This window comes from Madurella fahalii (genome assembly GCF_045866475.1).
Source record: "Madurella fahalii IFM 68171 DNA, scaffold_1, whole genome shotgun sequence".
In the NCBI taxonomy this organism is placed as follows: Eukaryota; Fungi; Ascomycota; class Sordariomycetes; order Sordariales; genus Madurella; species Madurella fahalii.
In genome coordinates, this window is record NW_027263971.1 from 2,941,037 (window position 1) to 2,966,010 (window position 24,974).

The 24,974-nt window shown below is 55.2% G+C and overlaps 4 protein-coding genes across 4 annotated transcripts; 1 reads left to right on the forward strand and 3 right to left on the reverse strand.

Moving 5' to 3' along the window:
- Positions 1 to 346: 346 nt before the first annotated feature.
- On the reverse strand, positions 347 to 2,064 carry ubx2 (UBX domain protein Ubx2; the record flags this gene model as incomplete). The annotated part of the gene is made up of 2 exons (XM_071056336.1): positions 347 to 1,446; positions 1,509 to 2,064. The coding sequence occupies 2 exons, from the start codon at positions 2,062 to 2,064 to the stop codon at positions 347 to 349; spliced, it is 1,656 nt and encodes a 551-aa protein (XP_070912437.1).
- Positions 2,065 to 2,862: 798 nt separating this feature from the next.
- Positions 2,863 to 8,608, reverse strand: ECM29 (proteasome component M29; the record flags this gene model as incomplete). The annotated part of the gene is made up of 3 exons (XM_071056337.1): positions 2,863 to 8,266; positions 8,332 to 8,378; positions 8,441 to 8,608. 3 exons carry the CDS (start codon positions 8,606 to 8,608, stop codon positions 2,863 to 2,865), a joined length of 5,619 nt encoding a protein of 1,872 aa, XP_070912438.1.
- A 9,397-nt stretch (positions 8,609 to 18,005) lies between these two features.
- MFIFM68171_00916 (mRNA binding post-transcriptional regulator) lies at positions 18,006 to 19,587 on the forward strand (the record flags this gene model as incomplete). Its single annotated transcript, XM_071056338.1, has 5 exons — positions 18,006 to 18,136; positions 18,197 to 18,304; positions 18,521 to 18,661; positions 18,714 to 18,980; positions 19,035 to 19,587. The coding sequence occupies 5 exons, from the start codon at positions 18,006 to 18,008 to the stop codon at positions 19,585 to 19,587; spliced, it is 1,200 nt and encodes a 399-aa protein (XP_070912439.1).
- Positions 19,588 to 23,587: 4,000 nt separating this feature from the next.
- Positions 23,588 to 24,589, reverse strand: MFIFM68171_00917 (MYND-type domain-containing protein; the record flags this gene model as incomplete). Its single annotated transcript, XM_071056339.1, has 2 exons — positions 23,588 to 23,928; positions 23,998 to 24,589. 2 exons carry the CDS (start codon positions 24,587 to 24,589, stop codon positions 23,588 to 23,590), a joined length of 933 nt encoding a protein of 310 aa, XP_070912440.1.
- Positions 24,590 to 24,974: the final 385 nt, after the last annotated feature.

The following is a 24,974-nucleotide window of genomic DNA, read 5'->3' on the forward strand; positions in this document are numbered from 1 at the left end:
TAACGAAATGCAAGACGTTTCGGCTATTGGGCTCTATAGTCTGTTTCCAGCCAGGGAACCGAGACTGGTGCTCCGTGTAAATGTAAATGCAGTGTGCCTTGTCCCCGAATGCTAGGACATGGTCCACGCCACCCCGATGACCGCGTGCATAGATCGCCATTTCCGCCGAGAAGACATGGCCCGTCCGAAAGCAAACACAGCAAAGAGAAGTTCATTTGCATCATCGTCAAAGCAAAAGCCAACGCCAACGACGCCCTTTCTAATTGTCCCATGCCATGCCATATGTGCAACCGAGGAGACAACATCCGCCGTGTTCACGGGTATTATGGCGCGAGATTGCACACCATCATTGAGAAGCGCCACCCTCCTCCTCCTCCCCCTCGATAAACTCAAGCATGACAGTTCCGTTGGCGAGACCAGCCTCCTGTATTGTCTCGCCGAGATGCTCAATCAGGTCATTGCCTTGGGGCATCGACTTGAGCTCAAATTCTACCCCCTCCTTACCAGGTAACGGCTCGGCCTTGAGCCATTCGTAGATACGGGAGACGGGATCGTCCAGGCGGAACCGGCGGATGATCCGTCCAGGGGGATTCCTAACTTGCAGTCTGGTCGTGGTCTTCGGGTCAGCCGGTGGTTCGGTGTGTGGCCTATCCGAGGGAATTCTGGCAAATGCCGACGCTTGCGCAGGGGTGGCAGCTGCAGCAGCGGCAGCAGGTTCCTCCACATCTGCCTTTTGTTTGCCTTTTCCTGCCGTCAAATCCCCAGTCGACTTGGTAAGCGCGTCGGGGTCATGGACATTCGGCCGGCTCAAGCCGCCATTCGTGTCCAGGCTGTTCTGCAACGCCATCTCGAGCATCTCCTCTTCCGTCATGCGATCCACATCAACCACGCGCTCGGGCCGCTTCGCCTTTGATACGGGGTTCTTGCTATGTGCTGCGAGGCTGTACCGGTCGAGGAATTCGGCGAGTTGTGCGTGGAATTCCAGTGCCGTCGGAAACGGAATCCCACTCCAGACCTTGACCTGCTCGCCAGTGCGCGGATCGATGATTGACACATGCGGATAGTTGTTAGGGTTCTGGTGGGCTTCGTTGGGGAAGTAGAACGTGATGTACTGCTCCGCCGCCACGTCGTTCTTCTCGTACTGAAGAAAGATGAAGTTCTCTTGAATCAACGCCTTGATGGCTTCATCCTTCCAGAGATCTCGGTTAAGCGCTTGGCAGTTGAAGTCGGACATGTCCTGCAGGTTTACTATGATCCACTTCTTCGCCTCCTTGCCCTCTTCGCGAGCCTCATCCCACGGTAGATGTGAAATGAGGTCGTAAGGGGGGCGGAACAGCTCTGCAAGGCGCGACGTACGGCTAGGTTGAGGCCCGCTTCGGACTGCAGGGCGTGCTGGACCGGCATTATCGTCCCACACGGACTGAGCAAAGGGGTTGTTCGCCGGACCTGTAGAGAGGGCTGGGTTAGCAATATCGTCAAGAGAAGCTCAAGACAAATCATAAACTCGCCTCGTGGCTGCCGTGACCGACGAAGGTAGTTCAACATGGCAACGTGATCTCCGTCGTCCGCAGCGCCGTAGGCAGGCTCGACCAAGGTTTCGGTTGTGCGGGCCATAGGCGCACGTATGCCACCCTCATCGGCAGGCTGGCCGGAGTATAGTTCTTCCTGCAACCTCTTCGCCGTGGCAGCATCTTCCTCCTCCTGAGCTGCCCGAGCGACATTCGCGGCTTCGGAAGCATCGTCGGCATCTTCGAACTGTCCAATGGATTCGTCCTCGGTCATCGGCACATCGTCATCCGAGTCTATGTGGATAACGCCCTGTGCATCTTCCCGGCCGACTTGTGGACGGTTCGGTCGACTCGACCTGCTGGCAGATGCGCTGGTACCGACGGCTGCTGTCGAGGAACCGGCATTTGTTAATGAGCGTTGCAGGTCTTCGTCCGTATACCAAAGTTGGACCGCCTGGGCGAGGTCTGAACCACACAGTTCCAGCATGCGTTCGGCAGCCGTCTGGTTGGCTCCGGTTATGCCCATGAAGCTTTCGACAGCATCGGCGTCGGCCATCTTAACGGTACGTGGGGTCGAGGACTGTTCCGAGCAAGCAGGATATTTCGCTCTCTGAAGCGGAAGGGCGAAGCCCTACGCGATGTAGCCGTAAGATTGCTCCGTAAGTTATGATGGGAAACAGTGGCCGTCGACACTGGAAAGGGTGAGTTTTGTTGCTTGATCGGCGATCTGCTGTTGGGCGAAGTGGAACAGGGTGATAAGGCTCTAAAACGCCCGGTGGGCCGGGATCAGGCCCCGCGCGATTGCAGCCGTGGGAAGGATGCCCGACTTGTGGTGGGACGTAGAGGACAATGACCAGTTCCCGTACGTCAGCACGTAGAGAGTAATATAGAAGGTTGTGGAAAATAAATCGGGCTCTGGAAACATCGGTTGCGACTTGAAGTTGAGACTGGCGCAAGTTCCAAAGCGCAAGGCGGCCATTTGTGACGCAACAACGACCCGACGCCGGATCATCCACCCACCGATCCATTCTTTGATGTCACCTCAGGGTTAGGGTCAGATCCACTCCTGGTTCAGGGGTGAAAAGGTAGGAGAGATACATCGACAAACCGCCAAAGAGGGAATTTGAACAATAAAAGAGGTGGGACATCACATCAGACACAAACCAAAGGGCTTGATCACCGGGAAACCCACTCATTGCCCCATTGCGTTCCTAGTGCGGGTCTCGAGCATCCGCGCAGCCAACCGATTCCCAGCCGCACCTATAGATCGAGGATCAGATACGTTTGACATAGGAAACAGACTCCATCCTCCCACATAATTCTTTGTATATTCTAATTCGCACCTTCTAGGAAACTATTCGAGCAGCGCCAGGCTCTCTCTCCAAGCCTTTTGCACATCCAACGACCTCTCCCTCTCCAGAGCTGCCTCAAGAGCGCTCTTCATCTCCGTCCTCCACTCATCGTCTGTCCCAAGAGCAGCGTGCGTTCTCCCCAGCCGTATTGCCGCCTTGACCGCCTTGGTTCTCGCAAGACGCTGGTCTTCCGTGCCAGCGTCTCCCGCGTCCAGGTCCAAGGTACGAACAAACCACCTAACAACCTCTCGCCCGCCGCCCGAGATGCCCGCCCCACCGCTGTGACCGGTTGTCTCACCAACTGCATCATCCAAGACCTCCCGCACGCAGTCGTACCAATATGCCCGCCTGATAGTCGCGAGCTCCGCGCCTGCAATGTATGGCGACTCGGTATTCAGCGTCTTACCCCCGGCAGCCGACTCAAGCAGCATCGCAACCTCCCTCAGCACCGCCACCGGGTTCTGCCTCATCTTCACCCGATTATACCCTCTCGCCACCGCCTCCATCGCCGCCCAAATCGTCTTGCTCTTGAGATCCAACCCGGCACCTCTCCCTTGACCTCCGGTAGGCCGATCAACATCCATGGCATCCTTATCCTCCTCGCCGTCCCCACCGCCCAAGTACGGGTCCACAATCTCAGCAATCTCCCCCAGCAAGTCCAGGTCCTCCCTCTCCTTCGCGACCCGCCACAGACACCGAAACGCGTGCGGCCGGTAGGCCTCATTGTTCCTCTTGGCCTCCCGGATGGCAACCTTCCTCAGCTGCTCCGCGAACCGCTGATCCCCCTCCCACAGCCCCCGACTCGCCCTCACAAACCCAGGCAGCACCTCCAACATGGCCTCCTTCCCCTCGAAGGTCTTGAGCGCCAGGGCCTTGTCGTACACGCCCCAGACCAGCCGCAGATTCGCCTCGTCGACGACCCCGGACGCCTCCCGCGCGCCCACGACCCCGCTGACGGCCGCGGCCACGGCGAGCGCGGCGGCGTGCTTGAGGGCCCACTGGGGCGTGGCGAGGCAGCGCTCGGCGAGCCGCACGATCTCGGCGAGATAGCGCACGGCCGTCAGGTGGGTGCTCCCGGCGTGCTTGTCCCAGACCTCGCGCAGCGCGCGGCGGACGTAGTCGTCCGCGTCGTGCTTGGCGAGGAAGGCGAAGGGCAGCAGCTGCGTCTCGAGCGCGCCAAAGTGGTCCGGCGAGAGCTTGCTCAGGGCCAGGACGACGTCGGCGACCTTCTGGCGCCGGACTTCGTCCTCGGAGGCGAGGTACAGGGCCACGAAGCGGTCGGCGAACCGGACCTTTGCGTCGCCGTCGGCGGGGACGATCCGGACCAGGTAGGCGGCGGCGCGCGCGTAGGCGAGGCTGGCTTCGTTGTTGCGGTCGAGCGCGTGTTTCTCCATCAGGGAGAGGAAGGCCGCCGAGTACGGGGCGAAGTCGGCGGCGTGGCGAAGCGCGAGGGTGGAGAGGACGCGGGCGCAGCCGATTTTGGTGGGCATGCCCAGGGCGGATTTGATAGATTCTTGGAGCTTGGGGGCGAGGTCCTTCATGACGGACCGGTCGACGCTCCGAAGGCAGTTCTCGATTGCTTCGGCGATGGGGCTCTGCGAGACCATCGTACTGCGGAGTTTGTCAATCTTCTCGCGGTTGTCTTCGCCAGCACGCTGATAGTGGTAGTTGATAGCTTCGGGCTCGATGGTGCTGAGGAGGCCGAGGAGATGGGGTACCATGGTGGGGATGTAAGGCTTGAGGGAGTCGCCGCCGGATTTGGCGATCTTCATGACTGTGATGGTGGAGAACAGCTTGACGTCTTCGACGCCGCTTTCTATGCCCTTCTCGGAGAGTAGGAAGGGGAGAGCTTCGTTCATCATGGCTTTGGCCGTAGCGGTTGAGCCGGATTCTTCGAGCTGGCGGACTAGGGTCGTGGAGAGCGCGATGCAAAGGTGGAGCGCTGCGTTCCGGACAGTGGCCTTGACGTCGTCGAGGACCTTGAGAGCGGATGTCCAAATATCTTTGTAGTAGCGCTCGTACTTTGGGAAAGGCCGGCCAGAGATCAAGTCGGAAATGGCAGCACAGCTGGCCTCGCGGACGCGCCATTCTTTCCCGAAAATGCTCTTCAGGAGATCGCTCATGATGCTGTCGAAGTGGGTCTCCAGGACGGCGTTGGAATCTTTTACCAACGCCTTCCAGATATCGTTCATGGAGCGCTGGACGTTGGTGTTTGGATCGAACCGGTAACGGTACAGCTTGGGATACAGCTTGGGGTCAAGTTCTGACTCTGAGAGGATATTGCTAAGCCCGAATCTCCCAAACGCGGACCGGGTTGACCAGGTTGCAGCGTTGGCCGCTAGCGACATGAACTTGTAAACGAGGCTTGGATCGCCAACTTCGTTTGCCAAGCTGACGATGTCTTTATAAGAGGTGATGGACTTGCCCTCGCCAGTGGGAAGCGCACCGGCCTCAAAGAGCTCAGTCTCTTGATCGACCTTCAACTGCGGCCCTGAGCCTGTAAACGCGGACACAAGATCACGGACTAGCTCGCCTCTCAGTTCTGAGTCGCCCTTTTCGTACACGAGCGCAAGACCCCGGGATGCGGTCTCCTGGACGAGCTCGTCTCTCGCACTGAGAAGCCGCATGAAGGCGGCTTGGCACTCTCGCAACCTCGACTGGACCTCGTCCAAGTGAGAGCAGTGCTGGATAAGACAGAACAACCAGATCCCAGAAGCCTTCAGGAGCGACGGCTTCGTGGTCCTGCAGTCTGTTAAAAGCTTCTCTAGGACCGCATTAACACGTGCGGAACGTTTGGGCACACGGTATGAAGCTGTTTCGGTTGGCACATCAATCGTGAGCTGCACAACCTCCGCATCCCAGCAGGCAACAGCTGCCGCGATGGCCTCCCCGACGGAAAAGTGGACCTCGGCCTGCCTGATCTCGTATAGAGAGTATAGCTTCTCTAGGATTAAGCCTAGGGTATCGTCCGCACCAGCGGTGTCCACCGCATCGGTTGCCGGGAGTGATAGAGCCAGCCGACCAAGTGCCGTAATAGCCTTCTCGTTGCCCTTCTTTGCGTTGAGCACCAGGGGATCGATGAAGGCCTTTGAAACGAAGGCGCGGCCATCCGCCTCGGAATCACCAGTCTCCGGGGTCGTGCGGATGCCTGCTGTCCAGAGCTGAATGTATGCTTCGAAAAGTGTCTCTTGCGTTGACATTATGGCCTGATGGGTGGAATTTAGAGTTGGGAGGGTCTGGTTGAAATCACCCGGAGCATCCGAGAGTGACGGTGAAGAGTAGTAGATGCATCGAGAGATAAGATGGGCAAGAGCAAGAAATGCGCCCTCAACCGCGTTGAGTTCCGAGCCTACTGCCGTCGTAAAGCTTTGAGCTGTTTTCACCAAGTTTTCCTTGAACATAGCGACGGAGTTTGCTGAGTTGGAAGGATGAGCCGCAAGGATTCCAAATGCCTTCGACCCAAGAACCCGGAGCTCCTTCTTGTTCGACTTGACCAAAGGCAACAACTCCACGGCACGGGACGCCAGCTGCTCCAGGACAGCTCCTGGGGCGAGCGATGCAATATCAACGAATGAACGAGCACATGGTTCGGCGACCCTGGCATCTTCCCGGATCATCCCTTCGAACGCGGCGCGAAGCAACTGGTAAAGGGCGTTCTCCTGGCGTGTGAATGATGACAAGTAGCCCCGGATAGTCTGCCGGCTGGCAAGGTCGGACTGGACGAGCGAACCCAGTTGCCGTTCCCAACCCGGCTCAATCTTGAAATCTGCGAGTGCTGTGAGAAATAGGATGCTTCTGCAGTAATCCACCGCGACTGGGAAGGCCTGGAGTGACTCAGCGGGAAAGTTGGCAAAGAGACCTCTGTCGTCAACATCCATTCCCCGGTCCTGGACCCACATAGCAACGTTGAGCGGTACTATGGGCTCCCTAAAGAAAATCTGTACCATCTCCTGCCAGTTTGGGAGTGTCCGTGACTTGTCGTCGTTGGCATAGTATGTCCAAGGATCGAGGCCCTTCTGGCCTTCCTCAACGACATCACTGCGTTCATCTGGTCGGCCAGCAATCGCAAGGATATCGATCCACCGCGCGTGAACGTCTGAAAATGCCAAGCATTGGTTTGCCCACTTGGTGACAGCATGCCGAGCACTCCGGACAGCTTCGCCATCCTCGTCCTTCAGCGTCATGTATGTCAGGAGAATGGACTGCAGTTGGGTGTTGACACTGAAGTGGTGGGGCGGCTTGAACAGGCTTGTCAGACTAGACAGCGCCCCATCGATATTCACGACAACATCAGGAGTGGGGTCTTCCGAGAGGGAGCGGAAGAGCCACCCGGCCAGGGAGAGCCTCTCGTAATCGGTCATCGACGTCCCCTTGGCGAGAATTCCGATTGTCTCGTACGCTCTGGAGCGCAGAGCGCTGCCATCAAGCGACTGGCGCCGCGGCTTTGGCCAACCTTGGCTGCGAACGAAGTCTTTGAGCAGTTCGACCAGCGGGGCCCCGATTTTATTGTAGTCGGTCTTGCTAGGCCCAATACGAGCGACCCAGTTGATGAATTCGAACAGTGCCCGATGGAGTTTGGTGAGCTCGAGCCCGGAAGACTTGGTGGCTGGAGGCTGGCTATCGATCTGCATGGAATCAGCGGTATCGGCCTGGCTCACAACGTTCTGTCGAAATGCTGCGAGTATCTCGTCCGTGAAGGTTGTTGCTATCTCCGATTTGCTAAGAACGCCAAGAATACGAATCCGATAAGGAGGAGGCAGCCTGGAGTGCGCTTCGAACAGCTTCTGGACCAAGTTCTTGTCCTCGAGTGATACTGAACTTCTCTTTAGCAGGTCATCTCCCACTCCTGAGATCCGGTAGTCTGGGCTTGACGCGGCGTAGATGGCTGGGATGAACCTCTCTTCATCGGTAAATGCGCCGCTGGCTAAAAGATTGGCGACCTGTATCCTTGTCTCGGGAAGGTTCAACCCCCCAGAACTGGGATCCCAGGTTGCCGGCTTGCCGAGTGTGAGAAACGTCACGTCTGCATCTGTTAGGCCGGGGGACTGAACTGCGCCGGCCGCATTGGTCCGCAAGAGAAGCAACTTCCCGAACCACTCGGCAATAAGCTTTGCGTCCTCGGCGTCTGCCAACCCTAACTCTTCCCGGAAAGCGACATCTTCTTTGCTTCCTCGTGAAGGAATCCTGAGGACTGGGAGCATGCGCAAGATGACGTTGAAGAGCTGGCTGAGGGAGGCACCCGGGCCAACGCTAATGCTGCTGAGCGCCTTTGGGATCAGCTGCCGCTGTTCATTTGCATCCAACTTTCCCACGCTATGCTGAATGTATATCAGGTCAAAATGCCTGATGAGGGCAGAGTCGGCTGCTTTGTACTGATCAAGCAAGGCGGCGACGGGTAGGACGATGCTGGGTACTGAATCAGCTGAGTTCACCCTACGCACGGCGGTAGAACAAGCACAGCTACAACGCACCTCGGGGACTTGATCAGTTTGTTGATGGTCTGGCATGTCGATATAACCTGTCTGAGGTGTGAGATTCGGTGTGGTATGGGATGGATTGGACAGGGTCGGTTTGGGGTACCTTGTTCCGAACAGAGGCATGCTCGCTCCCGGCCTTAAGCAGTAGAGGGGCAAGATACACCTTCAGCAGCCGCTGCAGCTTGTCCTCATCAGAAGAAGCTGATAGTATGCGCCATTCTGCATTCTCGATAAGCTCCAACTCTCTCTTCACATCAGCTGGTGCCGCCATGGTCATGAGCGCTGGTGGCAGTCTGGCGCATCCGGTAATGGTTGCCCTGATGAGGGGTTCAGGCACTTGCAGTTGAGAGCCAACCAAGAAAAAGAGGGGAGAAAATGAATCACAAAAAGAAGGCCTCAATAGCTTTTGGTCCTCGTGTCAACTTTTAATGTCGAGGACACGATATATGTGGCGATGGCAGCCTCGGGCAAGAGTTACGTATCACAGATGCCTTGCTTTACGAGGTTTCAGCTGGTGGATGCAGCTCTCAGCAATCTGTCGCCTGGCAGGCTGCTCTGACACGCGTAGCAGGCCCCTGAAGCCCTGTGGCAGGCGGTGACTAAGCAAGAAGTATAGTACAGCGCAACAACCATGCCGCGCTCTCAGGAATTAGATCAGACGCATTGAACAGATAAAACCGAATCTAATTAATAATCGTTTAATACTCTCAGATTTTCCTCCTAAAGACAACCAAGCAATCCCTGATTCCCGAGTCCTGGGTTGCGTTTACCTTCGTTCTATCCGGGGCGAACAATGGCGGGGTTCGGATGCTTATCTAAGCTTCAAGCTACCGGTCCTGGCGGTTCGTTGACCGACCTCACCTCAGCCGAATCCGCTCACCGTTCCAAGAGCCGTCAAGATCACCAACCTGACATCGGTGAGAAATTCGCGGTTCGCAATGCGGCAGACGTAATTCATTTAGATAGGCTATATGTATCCGGCTGGGAGCGGCTCGTGTTCATTTACCGAATTGCAGCCACATCACACAAGCGACTGTTCAGCGCTGCAAATTTCAAGTCTCTTACCGGGCCCAGGTGTTAACGAAGCAAACCGTCGCTCTTCCTTCATTCCTCCGGGCAACCTGGGTATTAGTGTAGCTGCCATATCTTGCCTAAATGTTATCTATATTGTTCTATCACTTCTGGCTCTTTGGAGTCGCCAAGGGCCGACTATCAAAATGCCGTTCCTATATCGTCTCTAAGTACCAGCTGTTGTGCGGGAGCGTGTCGCGATGAAACACTCGGATTTTATTACGCAGGGGTTTAGAAACATTGTTTCCATGCCATATCAAAAACAATGCTGTCAGATCGATTGACGGAAACGATCGCTGGACCCGTTAAAACTTGCTCCGTGACCGGGTAACCAGAGCAGCGGGTAGATTTCTGGAAAATCAGCCTGGCTTTTTTTACATAGCTTGTATATTGCCTGTGGAGATGAGGCTGCAGCCTATTCTTGTATTCCCAAATCCCGCCTAGCCGCCGACCCGGGCATGTTTGTTGACCGTCGCGAAATCCGGATTCAATCCTTCCTCTGAGTTTGACCTACAGGCCCATCTCTATCAATGTGCTTTGATACGGTATCTATGACGACCCGGTACTGGAGCACCTTTGTACAGGTCCCGTTTTAACCCGTTTAGGTGGTCAACTGGAGACGCCGGTGTATCAAGTATCCGTGTCCCTATTGCGGAGAATGTAGCTTGGCTCGTTCTTGTAGCTGGATCATTGCGAATAGCCAGTTTTACACCCGGATGTGCGGAGCCAAGCCCAGGCAATATCTTCGATGGGCTTCGGAGATATGGTCCGATGACATGAATCCTAAAGTGCCCTGATGACCAAATATCCACGTTGTGACGATTCGTCTCTTCCAAACCACTGCTCGTGCTGGCCTCCGCATTGGCTTTCTCAACTGGGTAGTAATATGTATATTCAGATGGGCTGCACTGCATCTTGGTTGACGGAGGTGTGACGGTGCAGTTTAAACAAACTCGGTCCGCCGCGGCTGATCCGTATGGATCACCGAGGTGATGCTCATCAGTGAAACCATGCCGGGCATCATGCCGCGGCCGATGTGCTAAAATAACTCGAGCCCGTGCATTGGGACTGACGCTCTCTGCAGGAAAGCTTGTTGATGAATATCACTCTGGCGGTGGATGGACGCTTCAGCGGAGCGCCATGGCTCACGATCGTCGGTCCCGCCTGACTGAATGCTGTCCCGGTTGTTTTGCCACCGTGCTCATCCTCGCTTCTGTGGAGCCAGTGCCCGCCTCCGTTTCGGGGTGGCATGGTGCGGGTGGCTGGCATTACACAAAAGCAGTCCTGATCTAACAGACAAGTGGTTTTATGATTGTCTTACTACTCTCTTGGATAATATTAGCAAAGTTTGAACTAGGTTTGAATCCTTTTCAAAAGTTTGATGTTTGTTGCCCAGCCTTCAAACGACCGGTCATGCGACTGTGCCACGTCGATCTCCGTTCCGATCATGCTGTGCTGGAGGCGACCGGGAAGGGTGTAGAACCTGGTACGATAATTACCTTAAGGGAGTTTCAACTCCCAAGCGCAATCGCGTGGAACGCACTGCTTCGTAAAGCGAATTTACTGGCCCCAAAGAAATGTTAGGGATGAGGTGGCGCCCAACTAGCGAGCGCGGTCCCATGCTGCTCGTTGGTGTTGCTTGTTTTGTGTGAGACAATGACTGCCGGTCCCGAAGTAGCGAGATGCAGGGAAAGACAATTGTACGGATGGTAATAGGACCTTTCGGTGCCTAGCACAAGATACGGCTGTAATTAGCCTCCTAGGGCTGAAATTCAAGTGCCCCGACACCGGCAGTTGCTTTAGGTACCTGACGTACCTCTCCGTATCCTGCAGAAGACATCAAAGGGAGACAGCACCGCGACAGCGCCAGCCGCCCAATACAGGCTAGGGGTCTAGGATTTTGGAACCAGACAAATCTCGACGGTCATCTTTCTCTCGAACAACACGGCCTTGGATACCCTGATCCATCATGAACCTCTTGATGACAATCAGGATATAGCTTACATTGCCCAATACTTATCGTACGGAATCATGGCGCGTGGGAGAGACGACGTGATGAGCGTACGTGCGGAATCCGAGCATGGCACGGCGAGTAGTCATCTGCACGTGCAACAACGTGACGTTAGATTGGCAATCGACGGGCAGCAACGCAGTCCGCAAACGCTCGAACTGGGACGCTGCAGCGGAAGCTGTTGATAGGTACACACCCAGGAAGATGCCGAGCTCCCCCTCCTCGCGGAGTTTTTTTCCTAACTGACTCGTATGTGTAGGCGGTAATTACATTCGGACGGTGAGGCCACTTTTACCGGAACCTCCCGCAGCTGGCGGCTGGCAACGAGGTCCATGACGCACATGGGTGCTGGAGCGCGGCCTGCCAGACCGCCACGGAAAACACAGGCCCGATCATTTACAAATCGGGTCTCTGTCGAGGAAAAGCACAGGTAGTCCCGCCCACAGACGCAAATTGCCTCGGGGAAAGCTGGCGCTATCGCCTCCCGGGTGGTGGCACCAAGACGCAAGCCCAAGGAGACGCGCTGATTCGCTGACTGATCCATGCAAGCAATCCGAAAAGTGCACCGTTGACTTGCATGCGGCCAGATCCGGGGGATTGGCGGGCCACCCGAAAGTCCAAGGTGCTGGAAGGGGGCCGCTGAGAAGCGCTGGGAGTCTGAGAATCTGCGAATCTGCGAATCCCGGTGCCGACCGAGGAAACGGCGCAACCTCTCGAGACTGTTAGGATTTGATCGTGGCCGGTCCACTGATGACGTTAGCCGACCCATTGGGTCGTGTGCCATGATGCGCAGGGAGATCTGTGCTGCGCAATGCTGGTCCTGGAACCGTTCGATGGCTTCTAGTCTGTGCTCTTCCACGGCTTGCATCCCTGCCGAGCCCTAATAAAGTGGAGCACATCGTGGGTTTGCGTGCTGAAAAAAGCGCCGCGGCAGCTCATCCCAGCTGGACAGGAAGGCATGAGCTTTGAGTTGGGCACGTAAGGATGCGGCGATGCGGTCCGAGACATTTACTCTCATTCCATTCCCGTCCCGAGCGATCTCAAGACATTCCATTGTTGCCGCTCGGGAGCCGTTGCGGGGCGGCATCGACATGCCCTGGCTAGGCTAGACAGTTGCGTCTTGTACTGTACTGTGGTACCGTACGTTTCCATTGTCAGGCCACAGGACTGACTGATCGGCTGTATGAAACGAAACAATCAACCTTCGTAAAGGGGCCCCGGACGCACTGCACCAACAGCAGCAAGTATCCAGTACAACGTGCAACCTGATGATAGACGGCTGTCGGATTATTGCCTGTTTCCCGCCAGGCAGCAGAGATGCCGCGACTAGAGGCCGCCGGTCTTGCTCGTCCTGCAGACCTATCATCGAGGCCTCAAGACCACCGCAGGCGCATGGAGTGAGCATCGTGCCTCGCTATTCCCACGCCCCTCGCCGACTCTGAGCAAACATTGACCTCACGCAGCCTCCTCCTCGGCAGCCCAGACCAGTGGGCTCTGGACAGAAATTTGCTCTCTGTGTGCTGCAATTCTCCACCCTGGGATCCCGGATACCCCCCACCTGACCGGCGCGCCACAACGGCGGCCGCACGATCGCGACGGTGGTGGAAGCTGCAGCTTTGCGCAGCTTTCCTTTGTTGTCCATCAATCAGTGGGTTGCTGCTGCTAGCGGGTTGAACAATACCGGAAACGACCGCGGCATCCTCCAGGGGAATGTTCTTCCCTGGGATTGCGTGATGGGCCGTTGAGCACCGTGCGAGCAGGTAGCTCTGTCGCGAAGCTCCCGTCCTTTTGCCTGCGCGCTCCGAGATCTGCCTCGGGTTCGCCGGCCGAGGGAGACTTGGACGATGGCGCGTACATACGGGAGAACACCATTGTCCGACGGTCGGCCATGCAAATCTCCGCTGGTAAAACGGACCTAGAGCGAGTTTTCTCGCGCTGCTCGCCCGTTGCATCACTCTACTGCATGCCGTCGTAGCGTGTGCTGTAATCTGTACGCCTTTTTCAGTTTGCGCTTCGCAGCTGTTGAAGCTGACGCGAATCATTTTGCGCTGCGCTGCTGCTGCGCTGCTGCGCTGGGTCTCGTCTGTGCTGAGCCGGCCTGGGCTTCCCCACCTCGCCAATCCACTCGCCCGGGCAAATTCTCTCCAGGCTGTCGGCACCTTCCCAGTTTTCGCTTTCCTTCTGCTTCCCAGACTCTCCACACGCTGACCCATTTTGTCTCGCTCTCTTTTTCCTTCTTTTCTGCCTTTCCCCCCCACCTCGCACGTTGTGTGCTCCTCTGCTTTTTCTCTGCATGCGATTTCCCAAAAGCATAATTTGCGTGTGCCTTTTGCCGTTGTTGTATCGCGCTCGGAGCTGCGGTTGGTTCCCCTAGTCCTCCCGCCAGTCGACATCACGACCTCGCGTCACGTCCAACCGACGACAATCCGCGCCTCCGGGACCTCGACCTATCGAAAGGATCCCTCGTTGAGCGTCTCGACCGCCAATCCTTGAACGTGCTTTTCAACGAGTTAAGGAGAGGATTTGCCCCCCTGGCCCTCTGCCCATCCCCGGTGTTACTGCGTATCCGTCGTGGAAGAGAATAGAGGGTTCCGCTTGTCGCCTAGTGCTCCTTGAGGGTAAGTTTGATTTCCCCGCAAGTGAATTGCTATCGTGCGCCTTATGTGTGTGTGTGTTGCTGTCGCCCTCCATTCGGCGGAGCTGGCCCTGGACCGCGGTCATGAAGTGGATGTGGATGGAATTTTGGCGGTGCGGCGGACGATGAGCCTTCGAGTGCGCGTTCGCGAGAACCAGGGGACGAATGGGACAGTATGGCCTCGCCGAGATTGATAACGCCTTTCCGTACCCGATATCACACGTCTTATCCTAACGTCAACTTATTACCCATACGCACCGGCCCGACTCTAAGACCTCACGATCCCCTCCGCCCCCATCGATTTCGATTCGCCTCGAATGCTCGGTGACCATCACTGCCGTGAAGCTCGACGCTGCGTACAGTAAAGACCACACTAAGTGGCTGTACGGTGATGGTGACTCGGGGGCATATTCCGGGTGTTTGTGTGGCGACACGGGTCTTGCCTCGTGCACACCTCCCAGGGACACGGCTATGAAAGCGCCGGAGTACGGCTAAGGAGGTTCAATGAGGTCCAGCTACGCAAAGCTATCAGGGGACATCGCTGCGGGCAGCATTGGATAGGACGTTTCGGGTCGCTCGAACCGCCGCGGATACTGCTTGTTGATGGGGCTCTACGTTCTTCGCCTTCCACTCCAATCACGCCCGACTGCTATCAATGTTTGCGTTCAGCTTGCGACATCCATCGAGCGTTCCGTCTCGGCTAGAATTTCTGGAGCTGGCCTGAGAGGATATAATGGTGGAGCTGAGGCGATGTTCCTGGAGATGTCGGTCACCAGGCACCTGGTTGATTGGACGCGCGAGCACTGGGGTTTTCAGCCTTCCCGCAGGATGTGTGCCGTCCGTCCACCTCGAGTTGTACCCCTCGGAGGTTAAAGGCCCACACAGCACACAACCTTGGCAGGCGATACGAAGAAAATAAACGTGCAGAATGGGTTGCCGTGCGCCTCCAACAACTTCCGCATGGCCCAAGCTGGACAATTGGTCTTGCTCTCGTCAGCTCCTTGCATATGCACCGCTCCCCCAGACGTCTCTCTCAGCATACCTCAACCTCTGGTAGAGGGGCGCTCCGGCCCGAAAGCGGCCTCGGAATGCACCGCCGTGGCCTTCTAGGAGTCGCCTTGTTCGAGCAAACCGGGTTGGGGCGAGTGTACGCGTTTTTCGGTCAGCTGCATATCTCATCGGCCAGCTTTCTCGAAATCCCTTTTCCCAGTCTCGGACGGCATTGGTTGAATGCTACTCCCCTGGGCCAGTTGGTCACCCCTGAACAGAGAAGGCTTGGCAGGGGCTAGAGTTAGCATGCCGTCAATGTGCGGCCGGTGGACAGACCATCCAGTCTTGAGCTTTTGCTCACCACAGCGTTGTATGGACAACGGAGATGGGCGGCCAGCAATGTCTTGGGCGTTCTGGATGGCAACTCCCAAGGGGAATGGATTTCTCCTCAAACCTCTGGGCGATGTCATACACTGAGGCCTCGTGGAATCCGCCGTCCTACATATCCGATTCGGACTTTGGGAACAAGCCGTCCCGCGTTGACAGTTCTCTTGCTTGACCGCCACAGCTCATGGTATCGTTTAGTGCTGACGAGTTCCCCAACAGGTTGCGATTTATTGGAGTTTGCGTATTCATTCCCATAGCCTTGCGTTCTTCCGGTCTCTGTTCCTGGAACCTCCACGGTGCTTGGCGCTCGGGCATCTCTTGGTATCTTCGATAACTTTTATTCGGGGGTCTCTTGAGTTTCGCGGCGTGAAGGCGTCTAAACCTAAAAGTCGTGCTTCGGGTCGGTAAGCTAAACCTTTTTTTTTTTTTTTTTTGTCTTTTGATTCTTTTTACGCACCTCGACATTCTTTCCCTCGCTGTACATTCGCTGTTTGCGAGGAGCCGCCCTTGATTGGAGGCTCCGAATGTCATCCGCCAAGGACACCATACCGGCAAGTGCTCTGCCGCGTGCGACCTCAACCTCGAAATCGAAACACCAGTTGCCGGCCAGCCTGCCCATCCCGGGGCGCTCAGCCGGCACGGCGAGATCATATCATGCACCAATTTTTTGCCCACCCCTGGATCCACGCCCAAGAGCCTTGCAGCAGAGGGAAGAGAGACCCTCCAGCCCCTGAAAACTGAAGACGGCCCGCCAATGATCAACCAGCCGATCAGTGTGCACACAATGAATAGAAAGATCCCGTCCGCCCCTCGGTGGGAGATAATCTGTGGAAGAAAGGAATCGTCACCCACGCTGATCACAACTGCTGGCCATTCCGCGGCCGTTACGTTATTCGACGTGGATATACAACTTTGTTTATTCTTGCGCTCGAGCGGACATAAATCATACGAACATGGGCGGTTTGACGGGAACCCTTGAGCCTGAAGGGTCATATACCCCAGGAGGTGCTCATCCCTAATGGGCGCGGCGGACTTTTACTTGTTTGGATTCTGCGAAGCCCTCATGGCTCGCAGCGGCGTTATAACATACCGTTGACCCAGGTCTTGAGACGGACCACAGCAGATGATGCGGCCGTAGTTTCCATTATGGCTTTTTGTCTACACTTGTCGAGTCAATCCAGATCCGTCCGTATAGCATTACTGACATGAGTTTCCGGGTTGTAGGTTGCGGCAAACTATTCTAGTGATCACTCTCCGCCTCCTTATTCTCTACTCGGCTTTAACCCTCCCAGATCTTGGCAGTATGTGTTCCTCCCTGACTTTCACAGGGGCTCGTCCGCATTCCAGAGCCCTGCCATCCACATGCCAACCCTCCCCTCCCGGGTCTTCCACCTACTGGTGGGACCGCAGACTAACTCTGTTCATTAGGCTATATTCAAAAGACTGTCATCGGCTTCAAAAGCTACTTGGTAAGTTGTATCACCCATGGTCTACTCTTTTTCTATTGTCAAGTATAATCTTTCCTCCCCCGTCTTATTTATATTGGGGCCCTTGTTATCCTCTTTTCATCCAACCTATGGCAAAGTTGTTCTATAGGTTGGTGGGATATGGACAGCTATTCTTGGGACGTCGCTGGGTCTTACTGGGGTCTGCCTCATGTTCGATCTTCACAACGCCCTTCGTCCTTAGCTCTGCGCCGATTCGTCCAGTGGCTGGCGCGCGATCGTCTTTCGTCTTTATATTGTCTTTGCGATGCTCTCGTCTGAGTCGCGATCTTAAGTACGCGGTGGGATGAGTTCGTGGCAAGATCGCCAGGTTGACGATCTGATATGTCGCTGTCTTGACGGTCTTATCATATTGCTGCGCGTTATCCATCATAACCGCGATCCCAACATAAGAGTCGGTCTGATATCGGGATTCTGGGGGATGTTCCGGGTCGGATTGGGTAGCAATCTTGCTACAATCTGTAGCGGGTTTGCTGCCCCTTTTCGACTTGGGGATCGATGGCATGTTGGAGCTTGGGTGGTATGAACATGCTCTCAAGTCTCGACCTAAACTCGGGATGGAGAGCGTGTTCGTTATATGCCTTGCCCTTTGCTGCCTCTTGCTGCCCCTATTCACCTTGCAGCCCGAGATTTAACCGCGTGACAATCCACGTGATATATAATCTCGCACTTCCACCCTCAAACTCTTCCGCTCCCACTCTCTTACTTCCACCACCTTTCGTTACCTGCTTCTTTTCTTTTCGACTTCGCTAACCACACTCTCCCATTTCCAGCCTTTCCACTACCATCTTCTCCTAACTCCACCATATCCATCATCTCCATCGACCAAGGTGAGTTCGTATAATCAGCTCTCCTACTTTCGGTGTTTCCTCAGATTTTGTATTTTTTACCTTCGATCAACGCGTTTCTTTTCGCTTGGTTTTCTAAAGCGCAAATCGATCACGTTAGATTTTCGCAAACACGACTCCATCGACTCGAAACTTTTTTTCGTCTTCCATTTCCTATCCATCTCCCACAATCGGTCGCTTCGTCTCTAGCATTAATACTTACTCTCGCGATAGCAGAAACCATGGCTGAATACGCACCTTCTGGCCCTCCCGGTGGTGCTGCCAATGGCCCGAACATGAATGGATCTGGCGACCCGAATTTCGCTGCCGCTGCTCCGGTACCTCCCTCGAATGAGGCTGCCAAGACTCTCTGGTAAGTTGATGTCTTCTTACCCTCTATGTGAAAACAATTGAGCTAATGCTTTGCTGGTAGGATGGGCGAGATGGAGCATTGGATGGATGAGAACTTTGTGAAGGGTGTGATCTTGACCCTTTTGAACCAGCAAGTCCAAGTCAAGGTTATCCGTGACCGCAACTCTGGGTATGTATTGTTGTCTAGCCCCTTATCTCTAACCTACCCCAGTCGGCCGGCCAACCTCAGGTCCCCGCTTTATTCAACCCCATCAACCAGCCCCATCAATCAACCTGACTTGTCAGGACAGTAAGAGATATTCGGGGGCTCCCACGGTTTCCCTGCAGGCTTCCCTACGCGGTCTCTTGACGCTCCCAGACATAAACCCCGCTAACCTCTAGACAGAAACGCAGGCTATTGCTTCATCGAATTTCCGACTCCCGAGGATGCGCAAAAGGCTCTTGCTCTGAACGGCACCCCGGTCCCTGGCTCTACCCGAGTCTTTAAACTTAACTGGGCCTCCGGTGGTGGTTTGGTTGATCGGCGGTATGAATGTCCGGATTGCTCTATATAACCCCCTTGCTAACAGATAGTACAGTGATGATCGTGGCCCGGAGTATAGCATCTTCGTCGGCGACCTTGGCCCCGAAGTCAACGAGTTCGTCTTGGTCTCGCTCTTCCAGTCGCGTTTCCCCTCATGCAAGTCCGCCAAGATCATGACCGACGCCGTGACCGGACAGTCGCGCGGCTATGGCTTCGTCCGCTTCAGCGAGGAGTCGGACCAGCAGCGTGCTCTGGTCGAGATGCAGGGTGTTTATTGCGGCAACCGCCCCATGCGCATTTCCACCGCCACTCCCAAGACTCGGTATGACAGTTCAATTGTCATCACATGGAAGGTTCCGCGTCTAACTGGCAATAGCTCCCACCAATACGGACACGGCCACGGCGGCAACCAGATGATGGGTCCTGTTCCCGGCCAGGCTGGCGGACCTATGTGGGGTGTTGCGCCCTACTACGGCCAGAACGCCTTCAACCCTATGCAGCCCATGAACCAGTTCACGGATCCCAACAACACGACTGTTTTCGTTGGCGGCCTATCTGGATACGTCACCGAGGACGAGCTCCGCTCATTCTTCCAGGGCTTTGGAGAGATCACCTACGTCAAGATTCCTCCTGGAAAGGGCTGCGGTTTCGTCCAGTTTGTCCACCGCCATGCTGCAGAAATGGCGATCAACCAGATGCAGGGTTATCCCATCGGAAACTCTCGTGTCCGGCTGTCTTGGGGTCGCTCGCAGAACAACTCCGGCGTCGGCACTCCTTATCGTCCGGCTCCTCCCCCTCCCCACTACATGGGTGGTGCCATGCCTCCTCACGCCGGCCCCGGCGGCCCCGGCGGTCCCGGTGCTCCTTTCGGCGGTCCCGGCCACTTCGGCGGCAACCCGCCTCCTCCTGGCCCGATGGCTGTAAGTTGACGCGCTCTTCGCTCTGCAAAATCTTGTAGCTAACCAGTGTCGCACAGTAAATGCCATTCTGCCTTCGCTCATTACATTGAGTCCTTCATCGCACGGCGTTTGGGGTGGCGCACAGGGGTACGAAAAGCATGAAGAGGCTGATTTTCTCAAGCTCAGCTCCCGTTTAGCAGTTCTTCTCCTTTTGGACCTCCTCAGGGTTCCACTCTTTGCGATCACAATCAGCTTGCTTTGTCCTTTGGCATTGCTCGGCGTTCTGGTCTCGTTGTCGTCTGCTTTGACTTCGGTAGCGTTTCTGGCTGCATGCTTATGACAAAGAGACGAACGAGAACGGAAAGGGATGAATGGGACGGCTTGAGAATCTCGTTATTTTCCTTTTTTTTTTTTTCCTATTTTACGCAGAAGGGTTGATTTATTCTCACTCGGCAGAGTTTTACTTTCGCTTCAGATGCGCGTCCCCTTGCGCAAGATCTTAGATTCTTTTTCTTTTACCATGCCGTCTGCCACAGGTCGCTAGGGACCTGGTAACTTTGGTCGATGGGAGGAGAGAGCTCATTGCGGTTTTCTCTTTGTTTCTTCCCGTTGGCGAAGGAACTCGGAGACTCGAGACGAGATATTTTGCGTGGGATTCTTCGAGGAGGATCTAAGAGGATGGTTCTTATCATCGGCACCTGCGGCGGACTCTTCTTATGGCTGGTATTGCGGGGGACGCTCTTATTTCCTTACTGCCATCATTCGCAATGACTTCATTATGGTCACTCAATGCGCGCCGTCTTGATCGTATTGCTTTGCAGTGATTTGCTTCTTTGCTCCAGTCTGCTCTCCTCTTAAACTTGTGCTGCGAGAGCCGGAAGGGCGGGAATGTGTCGAGAGCGGTGTGAGCGGTTTCAGCATTGTAATGCCCCGTGCTACTGTGCTAATGGGCTTATTGCCCTGTTTGTCTTAGTTTTCCCCCCTGCGTGTTGTGAGGTTGTGGCGAGCGCTGCTGAATTCTTTGGGTCAACGGTGGATGGGCTTGTATCGAGTGCTGTATTCTGTTTTACTCTTCACGGTACGGTGGGAACAACTGCAGCGAAAAGGACGTTGGGTGCGATGGGATTGTGTAATACCACTTGCGACAAGGCTTCGGATGCGGGAGTCCAAAGGTAGGGTTGGCGGCTTGACGGTGGGGATCGCGATATGATCCTAGGGGATGATTCCTTCTTGACGAGCGTGGACACTGATAGCACTGGTTTGGGCAAGCTGAGGAGTCGGACAGCCGTTGCTCAGTTGGGGCTTGGATATCGTTTTCAGCAAGGACTTGACACAGGATGGTTTCGGACCTTTGGGATGGGACTTGGCAGAACGTCCTAAAAGGAATTGGCAGATATTTTGTCTTGGGTGGCTACTCGTCTCGAAGCATTACCGAAGATTTGTTTCGTACTTTGCTGTTGGCTGGGCTCGGATCCTCTGGATGCCCCGTTGCTTCATTTGCTCTTGTAATGTGACTGATCGCCCACTTGTCCCTTTGGCTGCTTCCCTGTTTGTTCTGTTCTGTTCTGTCCCCTTCCTACAAACGAGGATGACTTCTCTCTGCTTCCCTAGCGCAAGAGAGAGGAGTGCGAGGAGAAGTACAAGATGCCGTTCTTCGCCCCTGCCAGCTTACTTCCCTCCAGGTTCGTTTCGTTGCCTTTCTATTTCCCACGGCTGTGTTCCTTCCGGCTACTCGCTGGTTCAAGAGCAGTTTGATCTAGTTCGTGACGAGCCTGTGTGGCAGCGCGGTGTGCTCGAAGTCTGAGCCGGTTGCTGTCTACTGCGGCTGGAGCGGAATAAGTCCTCCGTCTGCCGATGGTGCTGCTGTTATCCTTTATCACTCGTCTTTGCTGTTGTGTCTTGGTCACAAGGAAAGTTTGCGGATGCCCAAGCCCCAGTTGCTACCCATCAATCGACGGGCTAATTGGCGGTTGGTATGTTCACACTATTGCAATTGTTCGAGATTATGGGAGTAGTTAGCTGCTAATGAGGGCGCGGATGGTAGGTGACCGAAAGATGGCAAAGTTTAGGGACTTACTGGCCCTTGGCTCTTTTCAATGAGTCGGTTTGTCTGTAGGGACAGAATGCGAATCGCCTTTTCTTTAGCACCCGCAGCACGCAGACTCTTCTATCATGAACTGATGTTGAATACCAGCGTCTGACCGAGCTTGCGAGATCTAGCCGGCGGTTCTTGATTGCAGTACGCTGCAGCCTCCTGATTTGTGCGGAAGAGTATAGGACACCACGCGGAAAACCGTGAAGAAAAGCCGACTCGTTCGTATTGGTGCGGCCGTCTTAACACCTCTACCGAAGCTGGGTACATTGAGCAGAAGCCCGCCAGCGCGCAGATCGAGAATATCGAGCAAGAGGGTAATGACCATTTTTACACAGATATAAGCACCCTGCGCCGAGAAACAGAGAAACGCTAACACCTGGTTGGGCAATGGGATGGTAACATTACCCCTCTCTAGTCTTCACAGTGCTTAGCTGGCCACCATGATAGATCATCGAGTGTTACACCGCTTGGCGCAAAGTCGAGCAGTAGCAACATCATGACAGAGTTCCCATTCTACTGCTACCTTTGCTGCCCCTTGACATTTGCGCCCGTAAATGCTACCTGGTTACGTTGAATAAAGCCGTCGTGGCACCAGTTAGGTATCATCGTCCCAGCCATTGTTACCTAGCCGGGGCAAGGGGGGTTATCTGTCACTACTTAGGCCGTATCGCCCAGCGCTGGCAATGGCACCTCTACTGGTGACTTTAGGTCATGATGATGCCTAGCTTGTGCGTAAGAGTAGATGCCGACTATGGCTGCGCGGTGTCCGTTGGCGTTGTCGACGCCAATGTCCGAGGACGGGCGTAAAGACACGAGGTACTCCCGGCGGCGAACGTTGTCGAGGAGGTAGCGGCTCAGGGCGATCACTGCGACCAGGAGCCCGAGCTTGGCGTCGGTTATGGCTTTGTTGAGGCTGGAGGGAAAGAGGGCCTGGAAGCGCTGAAATGAGGCGGCGTTGATGGCTTGGAGCGCTGACCAGCCCAGTACATATCCCGAGACAGAGTCTTCCATGCTGTCACTTATAACGATCTAGTTGGGGATGCAATCGGCGGCGTGTATTTGTTTGTTTGAGAAACCTGATCTGGTATAAGTGGACCGCTATTCATAGGTCCTATACGCATGTCCTATCACGGCATCGTTCCAAAATCTGTTCTCGATTCTCAGCACTTGGGATCCCGAGAGCGATTTGACCCTCGACATTAGCATCTATTCGCCGAGCGATTTAGAGCATTTGTTCAAGTATTTGACCTTCCTGCCTGATATTCCCTCGCAGACAATATCGACCAACGCCTATGATGATGCTCAGCATGCCTGGGTTGCTGGTTCTCGACACGCGCTCCGCCTCACCGGGCATTCCCCAAAGTCTTCCATGTGGTTATGGAGGAACAGTCGATAGCAATGATTTAGAGTTCGAATGGTGAGATCAGCTTCCGTCGGTCCCGGCGGTAACCAGCTTGCTTCTCCGGCAACAAAACCGCCGGAGATGGAAGCCTGACGCGCTCGCACACATGTTTGCCCGTTTCCCCAGGCTCCAGGAAGTCCACTACGAGCTGGAGTCTCAGCGTAGTGCAAGAGCGGCTGGATATTGCTGCTATCAAGTCTCACGGTGATACAACCCCTGCTTAAGGCTTTCAGGCCAGGTCATTCGGCTTGTCTCATTACAACAGATTCAGATGGAGCAGAAGGCTCTAGAGGGCGCAAAGACCGTGTAATTATAAACTATATGTCTACTCGTCAGAGCGGAGAAACCGAAAGGTCAAGTAATGGAAGGGTTCCTGTAGGGAATATTGGGTTGTAGAAGGGCTGTGTAATCTAGAGTATTTTCGTGGGAGACATTTTCCAAACCCGCGTGGTGCTGTGACTTTTCGGGACAAACCGTGCTGGATGCTAATCGGCCTGCCAACCACGACCCGGTACTCGAATAAGAGGTGCCCGTCAACGCACTGTCCTCGACCTTTTCTTCATTTGCTCAAGCTCGTCGTTGACTACCCTCTTGTTCCACTCGTTAGGAATATCGCCCGCCAGGCCGCGGCGATCTCCGTTCATCGCTGCCCGCTCGTACCACCTGCGGCGCTCGAGCTGGTGCTCGTCCGGGTTCGCGGTGCGGTAGGCCTTCTTGAGCTCCTCCCATCCGTAATGGCCGCCGACGTCCTCGGCGACGGGATGCCCCGATCCCGAGAGGCAGACAAAGTGATCCGTCGCTGTGTCCCGGCCCTTGACGGTGATCTTGTGTTCCCACCCATCGCCAAAGTCATAGTTGTAGAGAATATTGCCCCCTGGCCGACACGGTCAGCTGTTAGTCCTGACACGTCTCATTACGGGGTTGGGACGGCAGGAAACCATACTCCTATATGATTCGTTGTCAAAAATCTGCCACAGGCAGATCCGCGAGCTGTTCCTCACGACAGTGTCTGGATCCTCGAAAGAAGTATCCCATTCGTCCTCAGGGTCCGTAATGCGCAGCAGGTAGTGGGGTGGATAGGTCACAGGTCTTTTCTCTGGTTTCGGGGCGTCGACATCTTCGTCCGCGTCTTCTTGACCGCGGGCGATCGAGCCACCGGCTTTGAAAAACCAGCCCGGTTGGGCCGCAGGCTTGAAGTCCGGGTTGGAGGCGGTAAACTCGAACAGGTGGACGCCAGACCAACCAAAGGCCACCTGCAGAGCCTTGTGCAGCTGGAGGAAGGTGGCGTTGGCCGGACAGGAGAGGGTGCGGTTGACGGGGGGATCGCGGATGTAATCGGGATCCAGCTGAACCTCGAGAATGTAGTTGGGGCGCGAGCAGGAGTTCTTGTGTGTCGGCCAGGCGCGACGCTTACACCGCGAGGAGCAATAATGCGCGTCATCGCACCAGGGGCATTTTACTGGAACACGGTATGGAGCTCTAGATTCATGTCTTGTACAGCCGGAATGCCCGCACTTGGGCGATGAGCTCTCCATGGTGTCGGCGGAAAGAATAGAGAAGGGATTTCGGCCGAGGGCTGATCGGGAGACAAGCGGTGCGAGAATTTATATTAAACCATTCACTACCCCTGTACTTGACAGGGGCCAGAAAAGCCACACTCCACCGGGCCTGTTGTTAGTACAAAGCCCCTACAAAGCAACCCGATCTTCTCTATCTTGAGTATACAAACCCGTCCAATGAAAACCTGGAAGTTTTTGAACTGGGGCGCCTTCCTTCGCAACTGTTTGTCATGGCGGCGAAATGCCAAGTCACGAACACCATAATGACAAGGGCGGTCAAGTTTTGGGTTATGTGACTGGGCCCGTTCAGCCACGGCTAGGCAAGGGACCCAGGTACTTGATCATAAGCAAAAGACCGACT